Genomic DNA, 21,448 nt, shown 5'->3' with positions numbered 1-21,448 from the left:
GAAAAAGAATATTGTTAATGGTCTGAAACATGATATTTGAGATATGAACCACAGCTCCATATTATGTAAATCTGACTTGTAAGCCTGTCTATCATCAAATTCCAGAATAGCTGCTAAATTGTCTGTTTTTTTTTGTTTTTTTTTACAAAAGTCACGTGTTTAACAATTAAACGGGAAAAAGATTATTCATTAGTCTATTGAAGAAAAAGGACCAAGCAGAACAAATAAATCCACAAGTTTGTGAATGCAACGAATGCAAATAACACGTCACTTAGCCAATTTGATTATTCCACCACTAATCTTAGATTTCGTGTGGACTTTCATATCTTGGTACAGTGTTTTAAGTCAGTTCCCTGTGCCATAACCTCATCTGCCTATTGTCACCCATATTGTTTTTGTAAGTGTATATAACTTTTCGCAGAGGGCACTTAATCAAATAAAGACTGGAAAAGCACATTTCTGTGAAAGGCTCACTGTGTGGACCTGCAAAAATGGAAGCGCTGTCATGTGCGTTCGCGCACATCTGACTCCGGTAATCTCATTCGTTTGCTGCATGTGCACTCAGGTGGGATTGAGTTCTCTTCTCCACCTTTGGACGGGACTCCAAAGTGCTGCATGCTCTTTTCTGCACACCTCTTTGTTAGTCTTTTTTTTACCTCTGCGGGTTGTAAGTTTTTTATGTAAATAAAAAAAAACTTACTTACTTCTTCAGCTACCTTCAGCTGTCCAGTCCACCGACGATGCCTCAACAGGACTCCATGGCTCTTACTGGGAATCTCTGTGCCCCGGGTGCCTCAAACTCCGGATACAACACTAACCCAGTGATCACACAAACAGACAACAGGGACCGATGGAGCAAAAAGATGGATTTCCTTTTATCCGTCATTGGCTTCGCTGTAGATCTGGGAAATGTCTGGAGATTTCCATACATATGTTATCAAAATGGTGGTGGTAAGTTTTATTTTAAATAATTCAGGAGTCAACATGTCGTGGTACTTGTAGGAATACCGGGTAATCGATTTAATGTCCTTAAAAGGTTGTTTGTTTTCTCTGTCATTTATTAATACCAAATTGGAAGATAACAGAAGAGTTTCGATCTAACACCAGCAGCTATCCATGGTCCTGAATGGCAAAAACGCAACGACAGGAGCATGTCGATGAAAACGTGGGGAAAAAACCTCCCTAGGACACGACCTAAATGAATATATCCAGGGACAAGATCATTCAACAGAAAAAAAATGTTCATGTTGAATTAATACTCATAAGACATCTGTTTCGAGCATCCGTGTAATAATTTACCATTTGTACCAAATGTACCATTTACTGTCGCCATAATTTTCTAAATGAAGGCTAAACGCAAGTGTCACTTTTCCATATTATGAAAAATAATCTGGGATTGTCTGATATGTGATGGTCTTGCCTCCAGAAATGAGCTGTTTCAATAGTTTCTTAGGGCTCCACAGAAAATGTCTGCTCGTAAGTGAAAGATCCAACTTGGTGTTCTTAACTCCGGGAGACCATATTCCCAATTATAAATATTTGTTAATGAATGTGAAATTTAATTTGACAAATTGCCCTGCCATCTAATTTGCATGAATAAGAATATGAACAGCCACCATTCCTTTTTGTGATTTAAGAATATCAGCAAGGTGTATGAGCAAAACTGCAAAGTGAATTACCAAAACCACATTATGCTGAACACTCTAAAAGACACCATCCTGTCTCCTGCACTCTTACGGTCTTATCTTTCTAAGCACCCCTTCACACTACACTTCCCCTTATCTCCCAACCCTTGAAATTGGATATAAAGGTTCCCATCCATAATAAAATGTTTTAAACTACTAACAATGGTCTGAGGACAGAAAGAAAACGAAAAACTGCTATCCTCTTCACCATCACGATGACATAACCCTGGTCGGCGTATGATAATTCCCACCCCTCCGCAGGTGCATTTCTCATCCCTTACATCCTCATGGCCATCTTTGGAGGAGTGCCTCTCTTCTACATGGAGTTGGCACTGGGACAGTTCCACAGGACAGGGGCCATCTCCATATGGAAACACATCTGCCCCATTTTTAAAGGTAGGCTACCTCATTTTGCATCTCTTAATAGTTGCTTTGGTCACTGCTGCTCATTATGGAGATAGACTCTGATGTTTGCCATTCATCAGATGCAGCTGAGAAGGCACTCTTCTCTCTCTGTCTCTCTCTTTCTCTCTCTCTCTCTCTCTCTCTGCATAGAGTTTGAACTGGAGAAAGTTCCGTTGGCTGCAGGGAGCAAATTGCATTTGCTCTGCTCACAACACTGTTTGTGCCATGAAACTGATACCAAAATCGTTGTTGATGTCAAAATCGTACTTGTCTCTTGTTCTTGTTCTTGCCTCACAGGGATAGGGTTTGCAATCTGCATCATCGCCCTGTACGTCTCGTTCTACTACAACACCATCATTGCCTGGGCCCTCTTCTATTTTTACTCGTCCTTCACCAGCACGCTGCCTTGGACCAGCTGCAACAACCCCTGGAACACAGAGAACTGCACCAACTACTTCGCGGGCAGCGTCAACTGGACCAACTACTCCCGCTCGCCCGCAGAGGAGTTCTACACGTAGGCGTGTGTGTGTCTGTGTGAGAGAGAGAGAGAGAGAGAGAGAGAGAGAGAGAGAGAGAGAGAGAGAGAGAGGGGAGGGAAAGCGAGAGAGAAAGAGAATGTGTGTGTGTGTGGTGTGTGTGTGTGTGTGTGTGTGTGTGTGTGTGTGTTTTGGGTTGAAAGGAATGACACAAGTAGAAGCATTAAAAAGTGTTTATTATAATTGTTGTCCACTTAACTGAAGTTTTACATGGCAAAACTTTTTTTTTACCATGGTTCCAGGTGAATGAATTGGTGAATATACTGTATGAATTGCAGACATTCAGTACAGAGACACAAGCTCAGTGACTGTGTCTTGTGTTCAACAGGAGGAACGTACTGGAGATCCAGGACGCCGATGGGCTCCGCAACGTAGGGGGCATTCGCTGGCAGCTCACACTCTGCCTCTTCCTCATCTTCACCATTGTCTACTTCAGCCTCTGGAAGGGTGTGAAGACCTCAGGGAAGGTGAGTTCAGAGCCACCGGTTCTGCACTAAATTATAGGTGATGTATTTACTGTATATCTTATCAATCTATAATTGGAGTATTGCTCTACCTGTTAGGATACAAGAACTCTGGACCAATAAGAATCAAGCTCTCCTAATCAGACAACCAATAAGACTCAAGCTCTCCCAATCAGAGGACCAATAAGACTCAAGCATGTGTGTAGGGGTGTTTTTGGACAGTGCCTGTATGCCCATAGGTGGTGTGGGTGACCGCAACTCTGCCCTACGTGGTGCTCCTGATCCTGCTGGTCCGTGGGGCCACACTCCCGGGGGCCTGGAGGGGGGTCAAGTTCTACCTGCAGCCCAAGTGGGAGAAACTCCTGGAGACCAGCGTGAGTGGGATCTGCTCTGCACACACCAGTCCACTGTAGTCCACTCATCTGTGCCTAGAGTTGGGAACAGGTTTATTGCACACATCATAAATCAAAAGCACTATTGGAATGAATGTAAGCAGTGGTGTAGTCTAGTTAGCAGTAGTGGGTATACTGTGATGTAGTCTTGTTAGCTAGTGGGTATACTGTGATCAACCCCAACTGTTATTTCGTATCCTTGCCTATTTTAAGTGGGTATACTGAGATGGTGATGCTTTTAAAGTGGGTATACTGCGTAGTCCTGAGTATCATGTAGACTACATCACTGAATGTAAGCACTATAAAAAAGCATGTATAAAATGGTAAAGCATACCAAAAGCACTATTAGCGTGTAGGGAAAGGAAAGGAAGCATCTACTGTGTTATTGTAACAGATATTTTAATTAATTACATTTATCTTAAAACCAAAAGAATAGCAAGCTTGGGGGCAAATCGAAAATAAAGATACAATAATAAATGCAATCCACTTACAGTATAAGCGTCACACAAAAAAATCTGTACGCATGAACCTGTCATGGTCCTAGACCTTAATAATACTCTTAAATATATAAATAACATAGGCAATGTATGCCACCATAATATGCACATGCACACACACTAGTATGTACAGTATATTGCTGTGTTACTGCTGCACGATGAGCCCTGTAGCTCATGGCTGTGCATGGACACCATGTTTGCCTTTCATGGAGTGGAGATTAGATGCGTAAGTAAAGCTCAGGAAGCATAATGACATGCGTAATTAGTTTACTTTTGTTTTTTTCTCATCATCAAAGAAAGCCTCCACACCTCACACACACACACACACACAAACACACATCCCCCTACACACACTGTCTTCATTTTCAAAAATGAGTATAGCTCTTCAGATCTCTTTGTGCTGTTTACTGTCAGTGGGAACAAATGTGTGATGTTTATTCAGTATTTCCTGGTCTCTCAGTTAAGCTGTGGTCCAGTTAAACTTAGGAACACTGGGGGATTTTTATATCCTTTATAATGCTGCTGATTGTCCATCATTTATAAAAGCCTCCATTTTATTTTAAGTTACCTTGTGTGTACGATTTGTACCTCTCATGTAAATAAATATAATTAAAGAAAGTTTGGTTTAAGACAAATGTTGGTCACTTAACACTTTGTATCCATGTAATAAGTACACTGCATTAAAATATATTATTTCTTAAACCAAAGGCTGGACCTTTAGATTGTTTTCTTTTTAGATTGTGACTGAATGTGGTTAAAATGAAAATGAACATCATTGTCATTTCTAACTCATTAATCATGAAATCAGAAAGATTTTTTGCTTTTTTGGACATTTTGCGTTCATCTCTTTGCAGGTGTGGGTAGACGCCGCCACGCAGATCTTCTTCTCATTGGGGCCTGGCTTCGGTGTCCTTCTTGCACTCTCCAGCTACAATTCCTTCACCAACAACTGCTACAGGTCAGTGGGCTCCCTGCTCTCGTCCCTCATTATGTCCACCACAGAGGCACAACCTGTACAAATCCCACTCGCCGCGTTTGTCGATTTATTTCCCATCACACCCCACCTATGTGCCCTGAGCAGCTCTTGTGTCACATAAGTGTGGTGGGATTAAAGTCAGGAAGACAGGAAATTATGCAGATCCTTACGTGCTGCCTCCTGGTCTGATGTCTAACGGGGGGAGCAAGGTAATGACTATTTTTTAATTCCCGCACTATCTATAGCAGGCGTCATTCATTTCTATTCTGGTCTGTTGTCTGTACAAAGGAGGAAGAGACAAACACCCACCAAATCAGGTAGATTGGGCCAGTGAGCGGACTGGCCACACAACAGATGCCCTAAAACTCTCAAAGGCAAATGCAATTTGGAGAAAGAGGGATGATGACACGTCTATGGAGACAAATGGGCCTGTGGCTAGTCCAGAAGAATAAATGTCATTAGGCTTGCTACAATGCTGTGATTTTGCATGTGGTTAATGTAAATGCAACTGACCAGACACACACACACACACCACACACACACACATTCAAGGAAATGCTCAGAATGAGCTTTGTAAGATATGAATGAACCCAATCATCCCGCTAACTGCCATGGCTGTTGGGAGGCTGTTGACCTGCTTCCTCTCAGTTTCTCCTAAAGGATCTGCCGGTCCTGGAAATGATGCGTTTACAGTCATACATCATTTCACATAATGATAATAATTTTTCCTGGAATGATGGACATTTTGGAATCAAACCCCAAAATATGTATGCAATATTCCTGTTTTTCCTAAATTTACTTAATGTCCTCTTGGCATGGGACTTACATAGAGGGAACTGGACCCCCATGAATGTTTCTAGATGTAATTTAGTGCAATGCAGACAGTTTGAATGGCCAATGTGCTTTAACTAACTTTAACTTTAACTAGCTTTGACTAACTAACACTCTTGGGTTTTGTAGTATTGGTCTCAGCACCAAACCTCTGCTAGCTTATTTATTCTGCCAACATTTCTGCTGCTCTTGTCTGCTAAAAACAAACTAAATCTGATGTTGAGAACCCACACCTGCAGAATCGTGTTACCCTGATGGTATGGTGTACACGCCTGATAGTCAGTGATGTAGCAGCAGGTTACAAATGGATAAGTACATTGCAATTTAGAGAAACTGCTTGGACCAGCACAGCTGCATCTAATGCGTACATATGGTGACTGTCACCTTAACATTATACCTAGTGTTCCTTTATTGTGATAGTGAAAGCAGACACTAATCCACAGAATCCATAGACTTGGAATTCTAATCATTCAAGATGTGAAACTGAGACATTCAAGGCATGAAACCCCTGCATACTATCTGTTTCACTTGTAATATTACATGCATTTATTATAAACAAATTTTCAGCCTACTGACTTTCAGGAGATTATTTATTTTTAACATGACAAAGTTCTGTGGACTTCCCAATATTGCAAGTGAAACAGACAGCCTGCCGGGGTTTCTCCATTCAATGCTCGTTGACCTGTGGTTCACTCCAACACAGTCGACCTAAGAGGTGTGCAAAAATTGAGTTCTTTGAATAAATCTTTAAGACATGGACATTACCAACTGTACTGTATATACAGCTTAAGACACATCAATGTGTTTTAAACATGTCATCATTTGTTCTCGCTTTTCAATTTCCTGTGTTGTAGGGATGCCATAGTAACCAGTTTGGTGAACTGTTTTACCAGTATCATCTCTGGCTTTGTCATCTTCACTGTGCTGGGGTATATGGCACAGAGACGTGGATGCAATGTGGAAGATGTTGCAAAAGATACAGGTGACATTGCTTTGACTCTTTGGGTGTCAAATGAATCAATAAGAGAAGAGGCTTCATTTTGGATGACCATTGATTGTGAAAGTGATTTATTCCTAATTCCTGTAATTGCTTTTTGCGAATGGCACAGTGTCATTCATTACGTAAAGTAAGGGAGAAGGAATCAGTTATGAAAGCAACTCTTTTTTTACATTTTCAGGACCGAGTTTGCTCTTCATCACTTACCCAGAAGCCATTGCAAATATGGAGGGCCAAACTTTTTTTGCCATTTTCTTTTTCATGATGATGATCACACTGGGACTGGACAGTACGGTAGGAACAACGCTATCTAATAACAGGAACACAACGTGAATCAGAATAATACTATTAGACACTTTGTGTATGTTTCTATAACCAGTTGTTTGTCAAATAACTTTTGAAATAACAGTTCCTCTTCCTTGTGTACACACAAAGTCATGTTGTCTGATTTATAAACTACATTGTATATTTCCTTGTAATGAATAGAATGAATTGAATGCATAATGAACTGTAGTGAGTTAACAATGAACATTGTCTTGATAGCACCTGGCAGCAGCAGCCTGAACATGCACATTTCTAACCTGTGCAGAATTTAAGAATTCTATCCCAAGCCTGTCTGTTCCTCCTTATCTCACAGTTCGGGGGGCTGGAGGCCATCATCACGGCCGTCATGGATGAGTACCCAGACTATCTGTCCCAGCGACGGGAGCTGTTCGTCCTCGTCCTTGTCGTGGTGTGCTTCACGGGCTCTCTCAGCACCCTTACTCATGTAGGTTTAAAAGCCCCTCAGCCCCCTCTGCAGACATGTGCTAGCATTGGTGAACTGGGGACATACCTTATGTTTGGCAGAGCTCGAGGTCCACACCATTTTATAGAACATTTTAAACAACAGAGGTGGTGCATTACGGTTAAAGAAGAGAACTAAAAATAATACTAATGGACAGGAGCCATGGAACATCCACATATACACTACGTACTGTAAATAGTGCATTATAGTGAATATAGTATATAGTATAGTTATTCACTATATATAGTGCACTATGCAGTGAAAGAGTGCATGTTCTGAACAGAGGGACAGAGTTGCGTTTAGTGTTTCCCAAACATCATATTGGACAGAGGAGATCCTAACACTACCATAAGAAATATAAAGGAAATAATTAGTCAGATATAGGAAATAAAGAGTCAGAATTAACTCATAATTTTACTTATGGATCTACTACCCTACCGGGATCCTACTCTAGTGTTAATTTAACATTTTTTGAAAACAGTCTAGCTGTTTCATGTACTCCATGAAAAAGGACAGAAAGCATCTGGATTGATGATTAATTGCTGTTTTGACAGGGGGGTGCTTATGTTGTGAAATTGCTGGAGGAGTTTGGGGTTGGCTGCTCCATCATTGCAGTTGGTTTCCTGGAGGCCATTGCTGTTTCCTGGTTCTATGGTGAGTTCATTTGTGTTGTTCAACCATTTCCAGTTCATTCAATAACAATACATTAATCATGAAGAAATCACATTATCCTGAATTACAGTTTGAAAAAAACATTACTTTTGTAAAACACAAGACACTTCATAACACTTCTATAACACTTCATTCAATAACAATACATTAATCATGAAGAAATCACATTATCCTGAATCACAGTTTGAAAAAACATTACTTTTGTAAAACACAAGACACTTCATAACACTTCTATAACACTTCATTCAATAACAATACATTAATCATGAAGAAATCACATTATCCTGAATTACAGTTTGAAAAAAAACATTACTTTTGTAAAACACAAGACACTTCATAACACTTCTATAACACTTCATTCAATAACAATACATTAATCATGAAGAAATCACATTATCCTGAATTACAGTTTGAAAAAAACATTACTTTTGTAAAACACAAGACACTTCATAACACTTCTATAACACTTCATTCAATAACAATACATTAATCATGAAGAAATCACATTATCCTGAATTACAGTTTGAAAAAAACATTACTTTTGTAAAACACAAGACACTTCATAACACTTCTATAACACTTCATTCAATAACAATACATTAATCATGAAGAAATCACATTATCCTGAATTACAGTTTGAAAAAAACATTACTTTTGTAAAACACAAGACACTTCATAACACTTCTATAACACTTCATTCAATAACAATACATTAATCATGAAGAAATCACATTATCCTGAATTACAGTTTGAAAAAACATTACTTTTGTAAAACACAAGACACTTCATAACACTTCTATAACACTTCATTCAATAACAATACATTAATCATGAAGAAATCACATTATCCTGAATTACAGTTTGAAAAAAACATTACTTTTGTAAAACACAAGACACTTCATAACACTTCTATAACACTTCATTCAATAACAATACATTAATCATGAAGAAATCACATTATCCTGAATTACAGTTTGAAAAAAACATTACTTTTGTAAAACACAAGACACTTCATAACACTTCTATAACACTTCATTCAATAACAATACATTAATCATGAAGAAATCACATTATCCTGAATTACAGTTTGAAAAAACATTACTTTTGTAAAACACAAGACACTTCATAACACTTCTATAACACTTCATTCAATAACAATACATTAATCATGAAGAAATCACATTATCCTGAATTACAGTTTGAAAAAAACATTACTTTTGTAAAACACAAGACACTTCATAACACTTCTATAACACTTCATTCAATAACAATACATTAATCATGAAGAAATCACATTATCCTGAATTACAGTTTGAAAAAAACATTACTTTTGTAAAACACAAGACACTTCATAACACTTCTATAACACTTCATTCAATAACAATACATTAATCATGAAGAAATCACATTATCCTGAATTACAGTTTGAAAAAAAACATTACTTTTGTAAAACACAAGACACTTCATAACACTTCTATAACACTTCATTCAATAACAATACATTAATCATGAAGAAATCACATTATCCTGAATTACAGTTTGAAAAAAACATTACTTTTGTAAAACACAAGACACTTCATAACACTTCTATAACACTTCATTCAATAACAATACATTAATCATGAAGAAATCACATTATCCTGAATTACAGTTTGAAAAAACATTACTTTTGTAAAACACAAGACACTTCATAACACTTCTATAACACTTCATTCAATAACAATACATTAATCATGAAGAAATCACATTATCCTGAATTACAGTTTGAAAAAAAACATTACTTTTGTAAAACACAAGACACTTCATAACACTTCTATAACACTTCATTCAATAACAATACATTAATCATGAAGAAATCACATTATCCTGAATTACAGTTTGAAAAAAACATTACTTTTGTAAAACACAAGACACTTCATAACACTTCTATAACACTTCATTCAATAACAATACATTAATCATGAAGAAATCACATTATCCTGAATTACAGTTTGAAAAAAACATTACTTTTGTAAAACACAAGACACTTCATAACACTTCTATAACACTTCATTCAATAACAATACATTAATCATGAAGAAATCACATTATCCTGAATTACAGTTTGAAAAAACATTACTTTTGTAAAACACAAGACACTTCATAACACTTCTATAACACTTCATTCAATAACAATACATTAATCATGAAGAAATCACATTATCCTGAATTACAGTTTGAAAAAACATTACTTTTGTAAAACACAAGACACTTCATAACACTTCTATAACACTTCATTCAATAACAATACATTAATCATGAAGAAAAATCACATTATCCTGAATTACAGTTTGAAAAAAACATTACTTTTGTAAAACACAAGACACTTCATAACACTTCTATAACACTTCATTCAATAACAATACATTAATCATGAAGAAATCACATTATCCTGAATTACAGTTTGAAAAAAACATTACTTTTGTAAAACACAAGACACTTCATAACACTTCTATAACACTTCATTCAATAACAATACATTAATCATGAAGAAATCACATTATCCTGAATTACAGTTTGAAAAAAAACATTACTTTTGTAAAACACAAGACACTTCATAACACTTCTATAACACTTCATTCAATAACAATACATTAATCATGAAGAAATCACATTATCCTGAATTACAGTTTGAAAAAAACATTACTTTTGTAAAACACAAGACACTTCATAACACTTCTATAACACTTCATTCAATAACAATACATTAATCATGAAGAAATCACATTATCCTGAATTACAGTTTGAAAAAAACATTACTTTTGTAAAACACAAGACACTTCATAACACTTCTATAACACTTCATTCAATAACAATACATTAATCATGAAGAAATCACATTATCCTGAATTACAGTTTGAAAAAAAACATTACTTTTGTAAAACACAAGACACTTCATAACACTTCTATAACACTTCATTCAATAACAATACATTAATCATGAAGAAATCACATTATCCTGAATTACAGTTTGAAAAAACATTACTTTTGTAAAACACAAGACACTTCATAACACTTCTATAACACTTCATTCAATAACAATACATTAATCATGAAGAAATCACATTATCCTGAATTACAGTTTGAAAAAAACATTACTTTTGTAAAACACAAGATGTTTGTTTTCATTGTTCAATGATGTGTTTTTTTAATTTCACTTTATTTTTGTTTCAGGTATCCAGAGGTTCAGTAATGACATCAAGTCCATGTTGGGTTACAGCCCTGGGTTGTTTTGGAAGGTCTGCTGGGTAGCCATCAGCCCTGCCTTTCTGGCTGTAAGTTGATACAAAAGACTTCACAAGAAAGCAAGGAAACACACAGACACACGCAGGCTCACACGCACGCACACTCTCTCTCAAACACACACACAAACATGCATGCACGCACGCACACACACACACACACACACACACACACACACACACACACACACACACACACACACACACACACACACACACACACACACACACACACACATACTCTGTCTTCATTAGTTGTCTGAAAACAGAGAACTCTGGAGTTTCTCTCTGTAAATAGCAGCCAGGGTTTAGCATGTCATTGAATAGTAGATATGAAAAGCACTTTGGAGTGAAGTTATTCAGCTTATTAGTTCAGAAACCTACTGTAGACTAGACTACAATGAATAGTCCCACTGGGAATGGACTTAATCTCTTAAGTCACTTCTATTCAAAAGGTGTTCTGTGACAAATTTAAATATGATCCTTCTTAATTTAAGAACTGAGCAAGGTAATCCTGTTAATGTATTTGCACACATAAACATCATGTCCAAGGCTCAGTAAATATTAATTGCGAATTGCAGTGTTATGCGAATTGCAGTGTTATTGCATGATGCATCGCAGGTATCTGCTTTACCCAGACTTCTGAACAGTGCAGTGCCAATCATTCACCGGAATGTTATGCATACAAAGATGTGCAAAACCAAACTTCTCTGTTCCATAAGCGCCATATCCAAACTTGGAATAACCAGGACCCTAAAGTCCATGTCAACATAAAGAATTTAAGTATCGTGAGAAATCCCATTTCTACTACAAACATAACAACTTGTGCATTAAAATCAGAAATGATCCCACAAGAAAAGGTATTGTTTATACAGTGCCTATAAAAAGTCTTCAGCCCCATGCTAAAGTTGACTAAAAAGAGGAATAAAATCATCTTTTGGACATCATCACATACCCTTTACCATATCTCATGATTGGCATGGGGTACTTTCCGTAGATAATCTATCAATGCAAATCAAACCAGCTATTAGACTAACTGAAATAAAACCATCCTAATCTCTAGGTATGTTGAAGGGTATGTGATGATGTGGGGTTATTTTAATTCCAAAGGCCAAGGCCAAGGAAACTTTATCAGGATGTATAGTACCCTGGATCCATGAAATAACTGGCCTTTAAAAATAAAAATCTGCCTGCTTCTATGGGAATTTAACATAGGGATATGAATACTTATGCCCCCTGTATTTTAATGAAGAACATTTATTCATTTACAATACATTATTCATTCACAAAGAAAATTGTCCTTAAAGGTTGGATTTTTCCTCATTTTTTTAATTAAGGCATTAAGATCCATTTCCAAAAGATGATTTGTTTTATTCCTCTTTTTAGTCAACTTACTTTTTATAGACACTGTGTCTAAAGTTTGGTAAACATTTTTGAATTTTGCCAGAATGTTTTGTTGAGTTCATTGTCATTTTATCACTCATTCTGACTAACGCAGTCCTAAAAAACATTTTAGTTTTAGAGCCCTGTCTGTGATACAGGAGAAATGACCCAACAGTTGGCAAGTAAGGCAAGTTCTGTGATCAAAGTGTAGCGTTTTCTTCATCTGAAACATTATACATACTGATAATTGCAGTGCAAGAATATTTGGCTTTCTATAGAGAGTAATTTATGGTCATTTTCCCACATAGGTGTGTGGTATGCCTAACTTCTCCTTCATAGCCATCCTTATTGCCTTTTCTAGATCATCATTTTTGCCCCTGTTCATATTCCCAAATCCTATCTGTGGAAATGTCAATTCTATTGCCCTGCATAATTTAATATTCCAGCCTCCACTTTGCATATATGTTTTATAATTTCCCCTTGATAAACTACTGTTGAAAGGGCTGACATTTTCACTATGAGCTTTCTGTCACACTCCTGGAAGAATAAAAAAAGATCAAATATGTTTACTCTCAGCCTGCAGCCAACACACACATTGACAAACACCCGATGTGATTTCTCTTGGGTGCTCCATGATTGTTAAAAAATGCTGCCTTTGCATATTGTGTAGACAAAAGCCATATGTCTTATGAGAGATGGCGAGGGGAACATGGGCTTCTATAAATGTCAGAAACATGTTTGGGGAAGCTATTCTACAATTTTGTTTTGGAAGAACCCCTTTCTGGTGCCATTTGTATTCATGATTCATGTGTCCCTAAAAGTGCAATTCTGACAGAGAGAAAACATTCACAAACCTTCCAAAATACAGACTCCCCATGATAAAACAGAAATAGGAAAATACTGTATGGTCCAAACATTAGTATGATCAAGGCCATCAATTTGCACAGCTTTTGTGTGTGTCTTATGCATGTGTGTGTGTGTGTGTGTGTGTGTGTGTGTGAACGATTTTACCTGTGATATGCAATTATGTGATGTGATATTTTGCAGGTATTCCCTTATGAGATATATCTTAATAAGTCAATACTATCCTCTGTGTATGTTGAGCTAAGATACCTAGAAAGCCTATATTGATTTTTATAAAGCTGAATTAATTTGGCCAATATTGAATAACTTTTAATGTTGTAGCTAAAATAGATGAAATCCCTATATAAGCCGTATAACACGTTCTCCCCTCTTTCCCCTAGTATATTATAGTGAGTTCACTACTCAACCCTCAGCCCCTTACCCTCTTTGACTACAAGTACCCTGGCTGGACCATCTCTGTGGGATATATGATTGGCGCCTCTTCCTTTATGTGGATTCCCATTTACATTGTTTACAAGCTGGCTTGGACTCCTGGATCTCTGAAGCAGGTGAGAATTTAATATTTCACTGACATTAATGTGTTAAAGTGTTGGAGAGTATCCTGACAGGTGAGTGTGCTGGGAAATTATTGGTTTGACAGAAAAAAAGATGAATGGGAAAACTAAGTGAATTGATTATATAAAAAAGTATTTGATTGTGATATTGTGAAACCCTGACATTTGTTTTTGTTTGTTTTCCAGCGCCTTGCAATATGTTTGAATCCAGAACAGACATTACCTGATCTCCACGCAGATGCCCTTGGCATGGCCCCTGTCCCATAGTACCGTCCAGCACCGGGCAGTACCAGACATTCTCCTGGGTCTCTACATGAGACATCAAAGCATTAAGATATAGCATACATATCACATAATTAATTCAGGCTACATGGACTAAAAAATAGAAGAAAGAATTTTAAGATGTCAAGTTTTCTAAAATCTTTACTTAAATCCAATGAAGACAATGAAATTACATTTGTCAAAAAACCTAGTGTTCCACCTCAGGTTTAAAAGTCTATTTTGACATGCAAGAAAGGTGCCGCAAAAGATGCAGTAAGAAAAGACCAACATTATTTCTTTACCAAATGTTGTTAAGCCGTTTTAGAGTGAACTCAAAATGTAAGTATTCCATATAATCATTTTTGAGGACAAATTTTGTAAACTGAATTTTGATGTATTATGTTAGATGTGTCAACTAAACTAAGATTATATTATGTGCGCAATTCTGTGTCTAAAACACTGATCATATGTATGAGAACACTTATAAATGTCATGATTCGGTTTTTTGGAGAGCTTAATTTAAGGTACTGTGGTAAACCTGGTCCCTAAAAATCTGGTCCCAAAAATCATCTCTTAATAAGATATACTATATCCATACTATACCATATGTATATTGAATATGAAGACAATTGAAGATAAGCAAACGTCAGTGTAAAACTTGAAAGCGTCCACTTCAAGCACTTGCCAAAAACAACTCCTAAATTGTTTGGTTCTGATGTAAAGACCAAATTATATGGGTTGTAGTCTTACTTCAATGTTGTTGAAGATTTTTTTGTGTATCTTCATGGAAATTACAACATGACAAATTTGAGAGTCGGGGAAATACAAGAGCATATTTTAAGTCTGATCCTATGCATGCATGTTGACATAGGATGAGGATTCCCTATAAATGACATGCCAGTGAGAAGATTACCTCATCATTAACAACATATAAATATGTCCACTCTATTACCCTTTCCCTGTTATTGAAACAAAAATGTTATTGTTTTCTGCCTTAAATGATGTATTGTAGATATGTCAAATAATTATAGCCTACTGTCCATTGATATTTTGCCTCTCCAGACTTACACAACTATATTGCTATTTTCACTATGTAATTACATGAAAAGACTGTTTAAAGGTTCTTTTGTCAGTTCAGAAGATACTGTTACTTAATCTAAAAAGCCAAGCATGTATTTAAGATTAATATATGTTCAATTGTATGATGAATCAAACTCTTGCTAACTATGGATGCATACTTTACGTACAAATATATGAATGTGTTGTGTGAGAGGAGAAGTTTAATATGTGTGTAAAGTATGTTGTGATTTTAAAAATTCCCTTCGTTAAATAATAAATAAAATGAAACAAAATCAAACAGAATTTCTAATGACCGAGGACATGAACACAGAACATGCATCTGTTGTCATACTTTTCCAGAGAGCAAAATACACACTAACATACATCTCCCTAACAGTTGTATTGAATCCTGATGCAGATACATTTGCACTTGATGTTGACAACTGCTAGTTCTCCCTCTCTCTCTGCTCTGGGATTCTGCACTGTGGACACTTGAGCGAGCGCTCTTAATTAACATGTTGTTTTGCATCAAGCAGCTCAACCCATAGTGCATCAATTTACAACGGGAGAAAAAAAGAAAGGAGAGAGAGAGAGAGAGAGAGAGAGAGAGAGAGAGAGAGAGAGAGAGAGAGAGAAAAGAGCAGCTCGGCTTTAATGCTTTAATGAGATGTTTTATTAAAGAGCAGCCCCCTCAGTTACTGGCCTGATCACACCGGGCATCGGTGGACAGGACCAAGGGCCTCAGGTATGGGGGTCAGGGTCCATAAAGGAGATAATGTAATCCCTTATTGAGCTACTTGTGATCAAAGCCCTTTGTGGTAGCAGGAGCAGCATAGGGAGTCTACCTCTGTGTGCCACAGGGGAGCCACATGAAAGGACAGGGATCTCAATGGATTCAGGTCCTTCTTCATTATCTACACCAGTAAATGGCTGTGGCGGCCCTGGCTGCTTGCTGCCACACAGATGTATCAGTCCTTAGTCCTGGGATGCATGATGGGATGAAGATGAACTGGGACCTCAAACAATACATGGCATAATCATGGAGTGGAGTGTTATCACTGGATGATTGAAATACCACTGTCACTTCCTCATTTATCATGCAGTAGCCTAAAGTGGGATGAAGACATTAGGGGTGATTATATTATTAATACTAGTGGATTAAAACGGGATATTCAGAATTTACATGTGAAACATTATAAACCAGGTTGCTTTTGGAAAAAATATATAATTTGGACAACAAATAGGTTGTTGTATCTGTATCACATAAAGATTTTTATTTAGCTTGTTATTTATTTTTATACTCGCCAGTCATAGGGCTTCCTACCTGCCTGCTATGTGGCGTTTTAATCTTGAACAATGTTGGCTTTAGGACCCAGGGCAATAAAACATGTCAATATCTTCCAGTGCTCCTCCTGAGCGCTCCGCAGCCTTCCGACCTACCCGCGCACATCGTTTGGAATGCCGAACCTGCTCGTTGTGTAACCTAAACGATGTTTCTAATGTCTCCTAACACACTATTCCCTCTCTTATTTATATCCACCATTTGTAGCGTTGTGAACGGTCAACTGGGAGAATCTAGGCTGAGCGAAAGACCTTACGTCGTGTTTCAAAATCAAAATCTGGGTAAGGTAACGTTAGCACCGGAAACAGCAGTGCGCTGATTTGACTATAGGCCTATTCCGAAGATAATATTAGGGCGAAACTCTGATCAAAATCAACATTTACTCTGTCTTTGACAATGACCTTATGATTTTTCTGTGTTGTTTTACAGTTCTGCTCGTGAGTGTGTTTTCCGTTCTGCTGGTGGTGATGATCATCATGGCAGTGTGTGTTTACAAACCTGTGCGTCGACGGTAAAACAGGCTGCCATGCAGGAAGCATCATTTTGACACTGGAGGACACAATACAGTGAGGGACAATCGAAGTGGTTCACTCAACCAAAGATCTTTGACTCAACCTCGCCTCTGTGTTTTGCGGAGTTCTGTTTTTGGAACGAGTAGGCTAGGCTTACATTTCCCTTGCCTTAGTTAAGCCATAATAATGAAATCAAAAATGGGATCAATTGGTTTTACAAGTGTAAGTTTTGCCCACTTTCATTCAGTTGGGCCTACCCTAGCATTAATGTAGGCCTAATTTGATATCCTTTTGTTGTTTCCTTTGAAAGATGTGAGATATTCACTCTAAGTCTAACACTAGGGTAGCAATAGCCTATTAGTTGCAGAATATAGGATAGGTTTCTGTCATTTTATTTGCCAGAACTCTTATGCTGCTGTTGTCTCATATCTGTCTCATATTTCCTAATTTGTGCACTTTCACTACTTTGCAAGAAGAATGTAGCCTACCTGATATTTATCACTGTCTTATTTTGGTTTAAATATTTATTGTTCAAGGTTTATTTTTTTTATTTATTTATGAATACCTTATGTTTTGGTGGAATACATTGGTGGAATAAATTGGGGATGTGTAAGACATTGGTATTTAAGTTATTTTCTGTATCACTCAGTATGAGCAAGTTAGTGAGTGAGTAGTCCACTGTAACACCCACCAACGTAATAAACCACCAACGCAATAAAAATGTGCATGTTTTAAACCCACCAACATAATAACTTCCAACCAACGTAATAATTTCCCACAAACATCTGAATGTCTGAATGTTGCTAAAAAGGAGAACATGGCAAGCGTTGTGCAAATGAACCTTCTAACGGTCAGGTGGGTTCCCACGGGTCCTGAAAAGCCGTGAGAATTTATGAAAATGAGGGGGGAAATTCTGTCAGAAAAGGCCATTTTATGAAGGTGTGGAGACATTATCTCTTACAGTGTACAGTACATGGTTCAAACTGGTTAACGTTAAGGGCACAACATTATTCTGAAGGACCACTTTCATTTATTTTTCCTGTATAGCTGAGAGGTTTCCTGAAACCTACAAATAACTGAACTACACAAACTAGTCATGTTTCTCTTTGAAACATAATGTTATTACATTGAACTAACATATTTTGCCACAGCAATGAATTTATCCAACAGAATCATGTGCACTGCTGTTCAAAGGTTTGGGGTCACTTAGAAATTTCCATTCCACTCCATTATAGACAGAATACCAGCTGAGATCAGTTGTATTGTTTTTTAATCAGGGCAGGTGCCGATCCACTATGTGTTCTATAGACCAGACTGAGCCATCACGTGAAGGGATTGATTGGCTGTTTAGCTTGCCTACCTGTTGCTAAAAAGCAGTGTAATCATAATGTAATTCCCTTACAGAGATCCTGATCGTTTTGTCTCTGGATGACTGGACTCAACCTTTCTTTCCCCTCAGTCTCTTTCTTCCACGACCAGTATAAAGAATATATGGCTGTACTTGTTAAGGGTATGCAAACTATGATTCTCACAAGAACTTAGCTATCAGTCCTCTATAGAAAGGTCTCAGATATCTTGTTTCATTGGAGGAACTTATGACACTGTGACTTATGAAGAGTCAACATTGTCTAACATCCAGATAGCATCCATGTCAGAAGTTTAATGTTGTATTCTTAAGAAACCAGTGAAATCACCATCATGACTCTTATGTATAGATGGCCATTACAATGACCAAGATAAGAGCTTTTAAGTAAACAAACAAAACTCTTAAATGGGACCCACCAGTCTCATGTCAGATTGGTTGCAGTGTATTGAGCAGAATAATCTGGGTGAAATGTTATGGTCTGTGAGTGGCCTATAGACCCTTTCATCAATAAAAACAAAAACAATGCTTGAACGTTCTATTTGGGCCCCAATCTACTTCCTCTGCATTAAGATAACATATGGAATGTTAAAAAGGAAGTCTTGTGGGGCCAACTATGATGCTGATAATGGAACTCTCTTGAAAGGGTCCATAAATCTCTCTTGCTGTACCACCTTCAGTCTTGATTGATTACATGTGATTCACACTAGTAACTGTTAATTCCAATATCTTAATTAAAATGGCTTAATAAACTGTGTGATCTCATTTGTCTCTCTGTTATTTAAGCAGAAGATAGATGATAAAGCACATGCAAAATACACAGTCATACACTCATGTGTATGTAAGTATTCGTATAAATAATATACACAGCCATACCTAAATGACTACCCTTCAGTTTCTTTTGTCTCTTTTTTTTGTGCATGACTGAAGATCTGGCCAAATATAAACACAATTATTTTCATGTACAAGGGAACCTGTGCAAATCATTTTACATTAGCACTCCCCCCCTTCCAACCACCACCACCACCACCACCACTCACACTTCGTCAATCAGAGACCCTCGTAACCAGTTTGTACTCTCATTAGCGACAGACACGAAAGGTGAGGGAAGAAGAACCCATCCTCCTAATCCAGTGCCATGGTAACAGAGTGCTTCCATGGACCGCATCATTCCCTAACCCTCAACATTTGCGCTAAGAGCAAAGAAGAGGCATGAACTCCACCATACAGTAAGACATCAGCAGAGACATTTTATTACTACTCCTCACAGAATGTGTGTGTGTGTATGTGTAATTAATGATCACACACAGCTAGAATCAGGATGGATTGTGGTCATCACACATACCTTGGATGACACTTTGTGACTGCTATTAACTAATGCAATTTGCCATTACTACAAGTTGGACACTGTAATATGTAAATAAAACAGAATGCTATGATTTGCAAATAATAAACCTGCATTTAAAGGTGCCATGTGTAATGTCCGTCAAAAAATCAATTCATACTCCACATTCCATAAAAGATGGGGGCAGTATACCTCCAGAAAGTGAGTTGGTCTACTCTAGAGTAACAACCAAGACACGTGTATTGCAGTATGGCTGGCGGTTATGTTGCCTGCATACCGCCTCCCATGGCCGAAACTGGTATTGTGACACCTGTCGGGCTGTGGCTAGTAATTTAGCATGCTAATTCAGGTTGATATCTCTACAGCACTATACCTTGTCATTTTTTTAATGACATCATCACCCTTATTTCTTCTCATTCTTTTGATGCATGTAGCTCATTTTTTGGATATTTTTACTTCAATTCTTACACATGGCACCTTTAATTGAGAATAGTGCAAAGACAACATACCAATTTCATCACCATTTTGGCACCTGCACTCTTGGCACCCTGCAACTGTGAATCGATACTATTGTAATATGTGCAGAATGAGGTGTGGTTTTCCTGTAATATTCAAGGTCTCCCCTGAAAAGACATCTGGATGGCAGCATATGTTACTCAAAACCTGTATATCTTTCAGCATTTCCCAATGTGCAAGCTGCCCATACCATAACATGCTGACTTTTGACCTGTGCACTAATAACAAGTTGGATGGTCCACTCTTCATTTTAGCTTGGAGGATGCGTCCATGATTCCAGTCCATGGTCCATGATTTTCAAAAAAGAATCACACAAGTTTTTCCAAAGGTGTTATACAAATATTAACAAGAATTTATAGACAGAGCATGTGAACACAAACAACATGAAACATGAAACTTTCGGCGTCGAGAGGCACCTGATGCTAGAACCACTCCACTCCCGCCCTCCCCTGCCACTGATACCAGTTGTTATCCTACTGCGGGGCCAGCTCATCCACACACCCCACTATCCCTGTGTTATGTGTGCCTTCTAATGTCTAAGTGCAATAAAAGAGGCGCGGAGCAGGGGGAACTAATTCAGGTCTCCACTCAAGCACCGCCCTCGCCATACCAATGAATTTTCTTGAATTTCCCCTGGGGATCAATAAAGTATCTATCTATCTATCTATCTATCTATCTATCTATCTGATTCTAATATGAGATGCATTAAAAAGAGTGTGCAGCCTC

The 21,448-nt window shown here is 37.5% G+C and overlaps 1 protein-coding gene and 1 long non-coding RNA gene across 2 annotated transcripts; both read left to right on the top strand.

Moving 5' to 3' along the window:
• The first annotated feature begins 579 nt into the window (after nucleotides 1-579).
• Nucleotides 580-15,897, top strand: slc6a4b (solute carrier family 6 member 4b). Its single transcript, XM_048244415.1, has 13 exons — nucleotides 580-951; nucleotides 1,947-2,081; nucleotides 2,388-2,604; nucleotides 2,955-3,093; nucleotides 3,330-3,464; nucleotides 4,834-4,937; nucleotides 6,641-6,768; nucleotides 6,965-7,077; nucleotides 7,421-7,552; nucleotides 8,125-8,224; nucleotides 11,456-11,556; nucleotides 14,151-14,318; nucleotides 14,511-15,897. Exons 1-13 carry the CDS (start codon nucleotides 741-743, stop codon nucleotides 14,589-14,591), a joined length of 1,764 nt encoding a protein of 587 aa, XP_048100372.1. The 5' UTR covers nucleotides 580-740; the 3' UTR covers nucleotides 14,592-15,897.
• Nucleotides 15,898-16,973: 1,076 nt separating this feature from the next.
• LOC125294831 lies at nucleotides 16,974-18,113 on the top strand. The gene is made up of 2 exons (XR_007193566.1): nucleotides 16,974-17,267; nucleotides 17,416-18,113. It is a non-coding gene; the product is annotated as an uncharacterized LOC125294831 (long non-coding RNA).
• Nucleotides 18,114-21,448: the final 3,335 nt, after the last annotated feature.

The sequence above is a fragment of the Alosa alosa genome, chromosome 5 (assembly GCF_017589495.1).
Source record: "Alosa alosa isolate M-15738 ecotype Scorff River chromosome 5, AALO_Geno_1.1, whole genome shotgun sequence".
Lineage (NCBI taxonomy): Eukaryota > Metazoa > Chordata > Actinopteri > Clupeiformes > Clupeidae > Alosa > Alosa alosa.
Note: the sequence above shows the minus strand (reverse complement) of the source record. Positions and strands in the feature narration are given on the sequence as shown.

Coding starts and splice junctions, on each gene's coding strand:
- slc6a4b (XM_048244415.1), top strand. CDS start 741: ATGCCTCAACAGGACTCCATGGCTCTTACTGGGAATCTCTGTGCCCCG. Junction 7,553..8,124: donor CTCTCAGCACCCTTACTCAT/GTAGGTTTAAAA, acceptor CTGTTTTGACAG/GGGGGTGCTTATGTTGTGAA. Junction 14,319..14,510: donor CTCCTGGATCTCTGAAGCAG/GTGAGAATTTAA, acceptor TTTGTTTTCCAG/CGCCTTGCAATATGTTTGAA.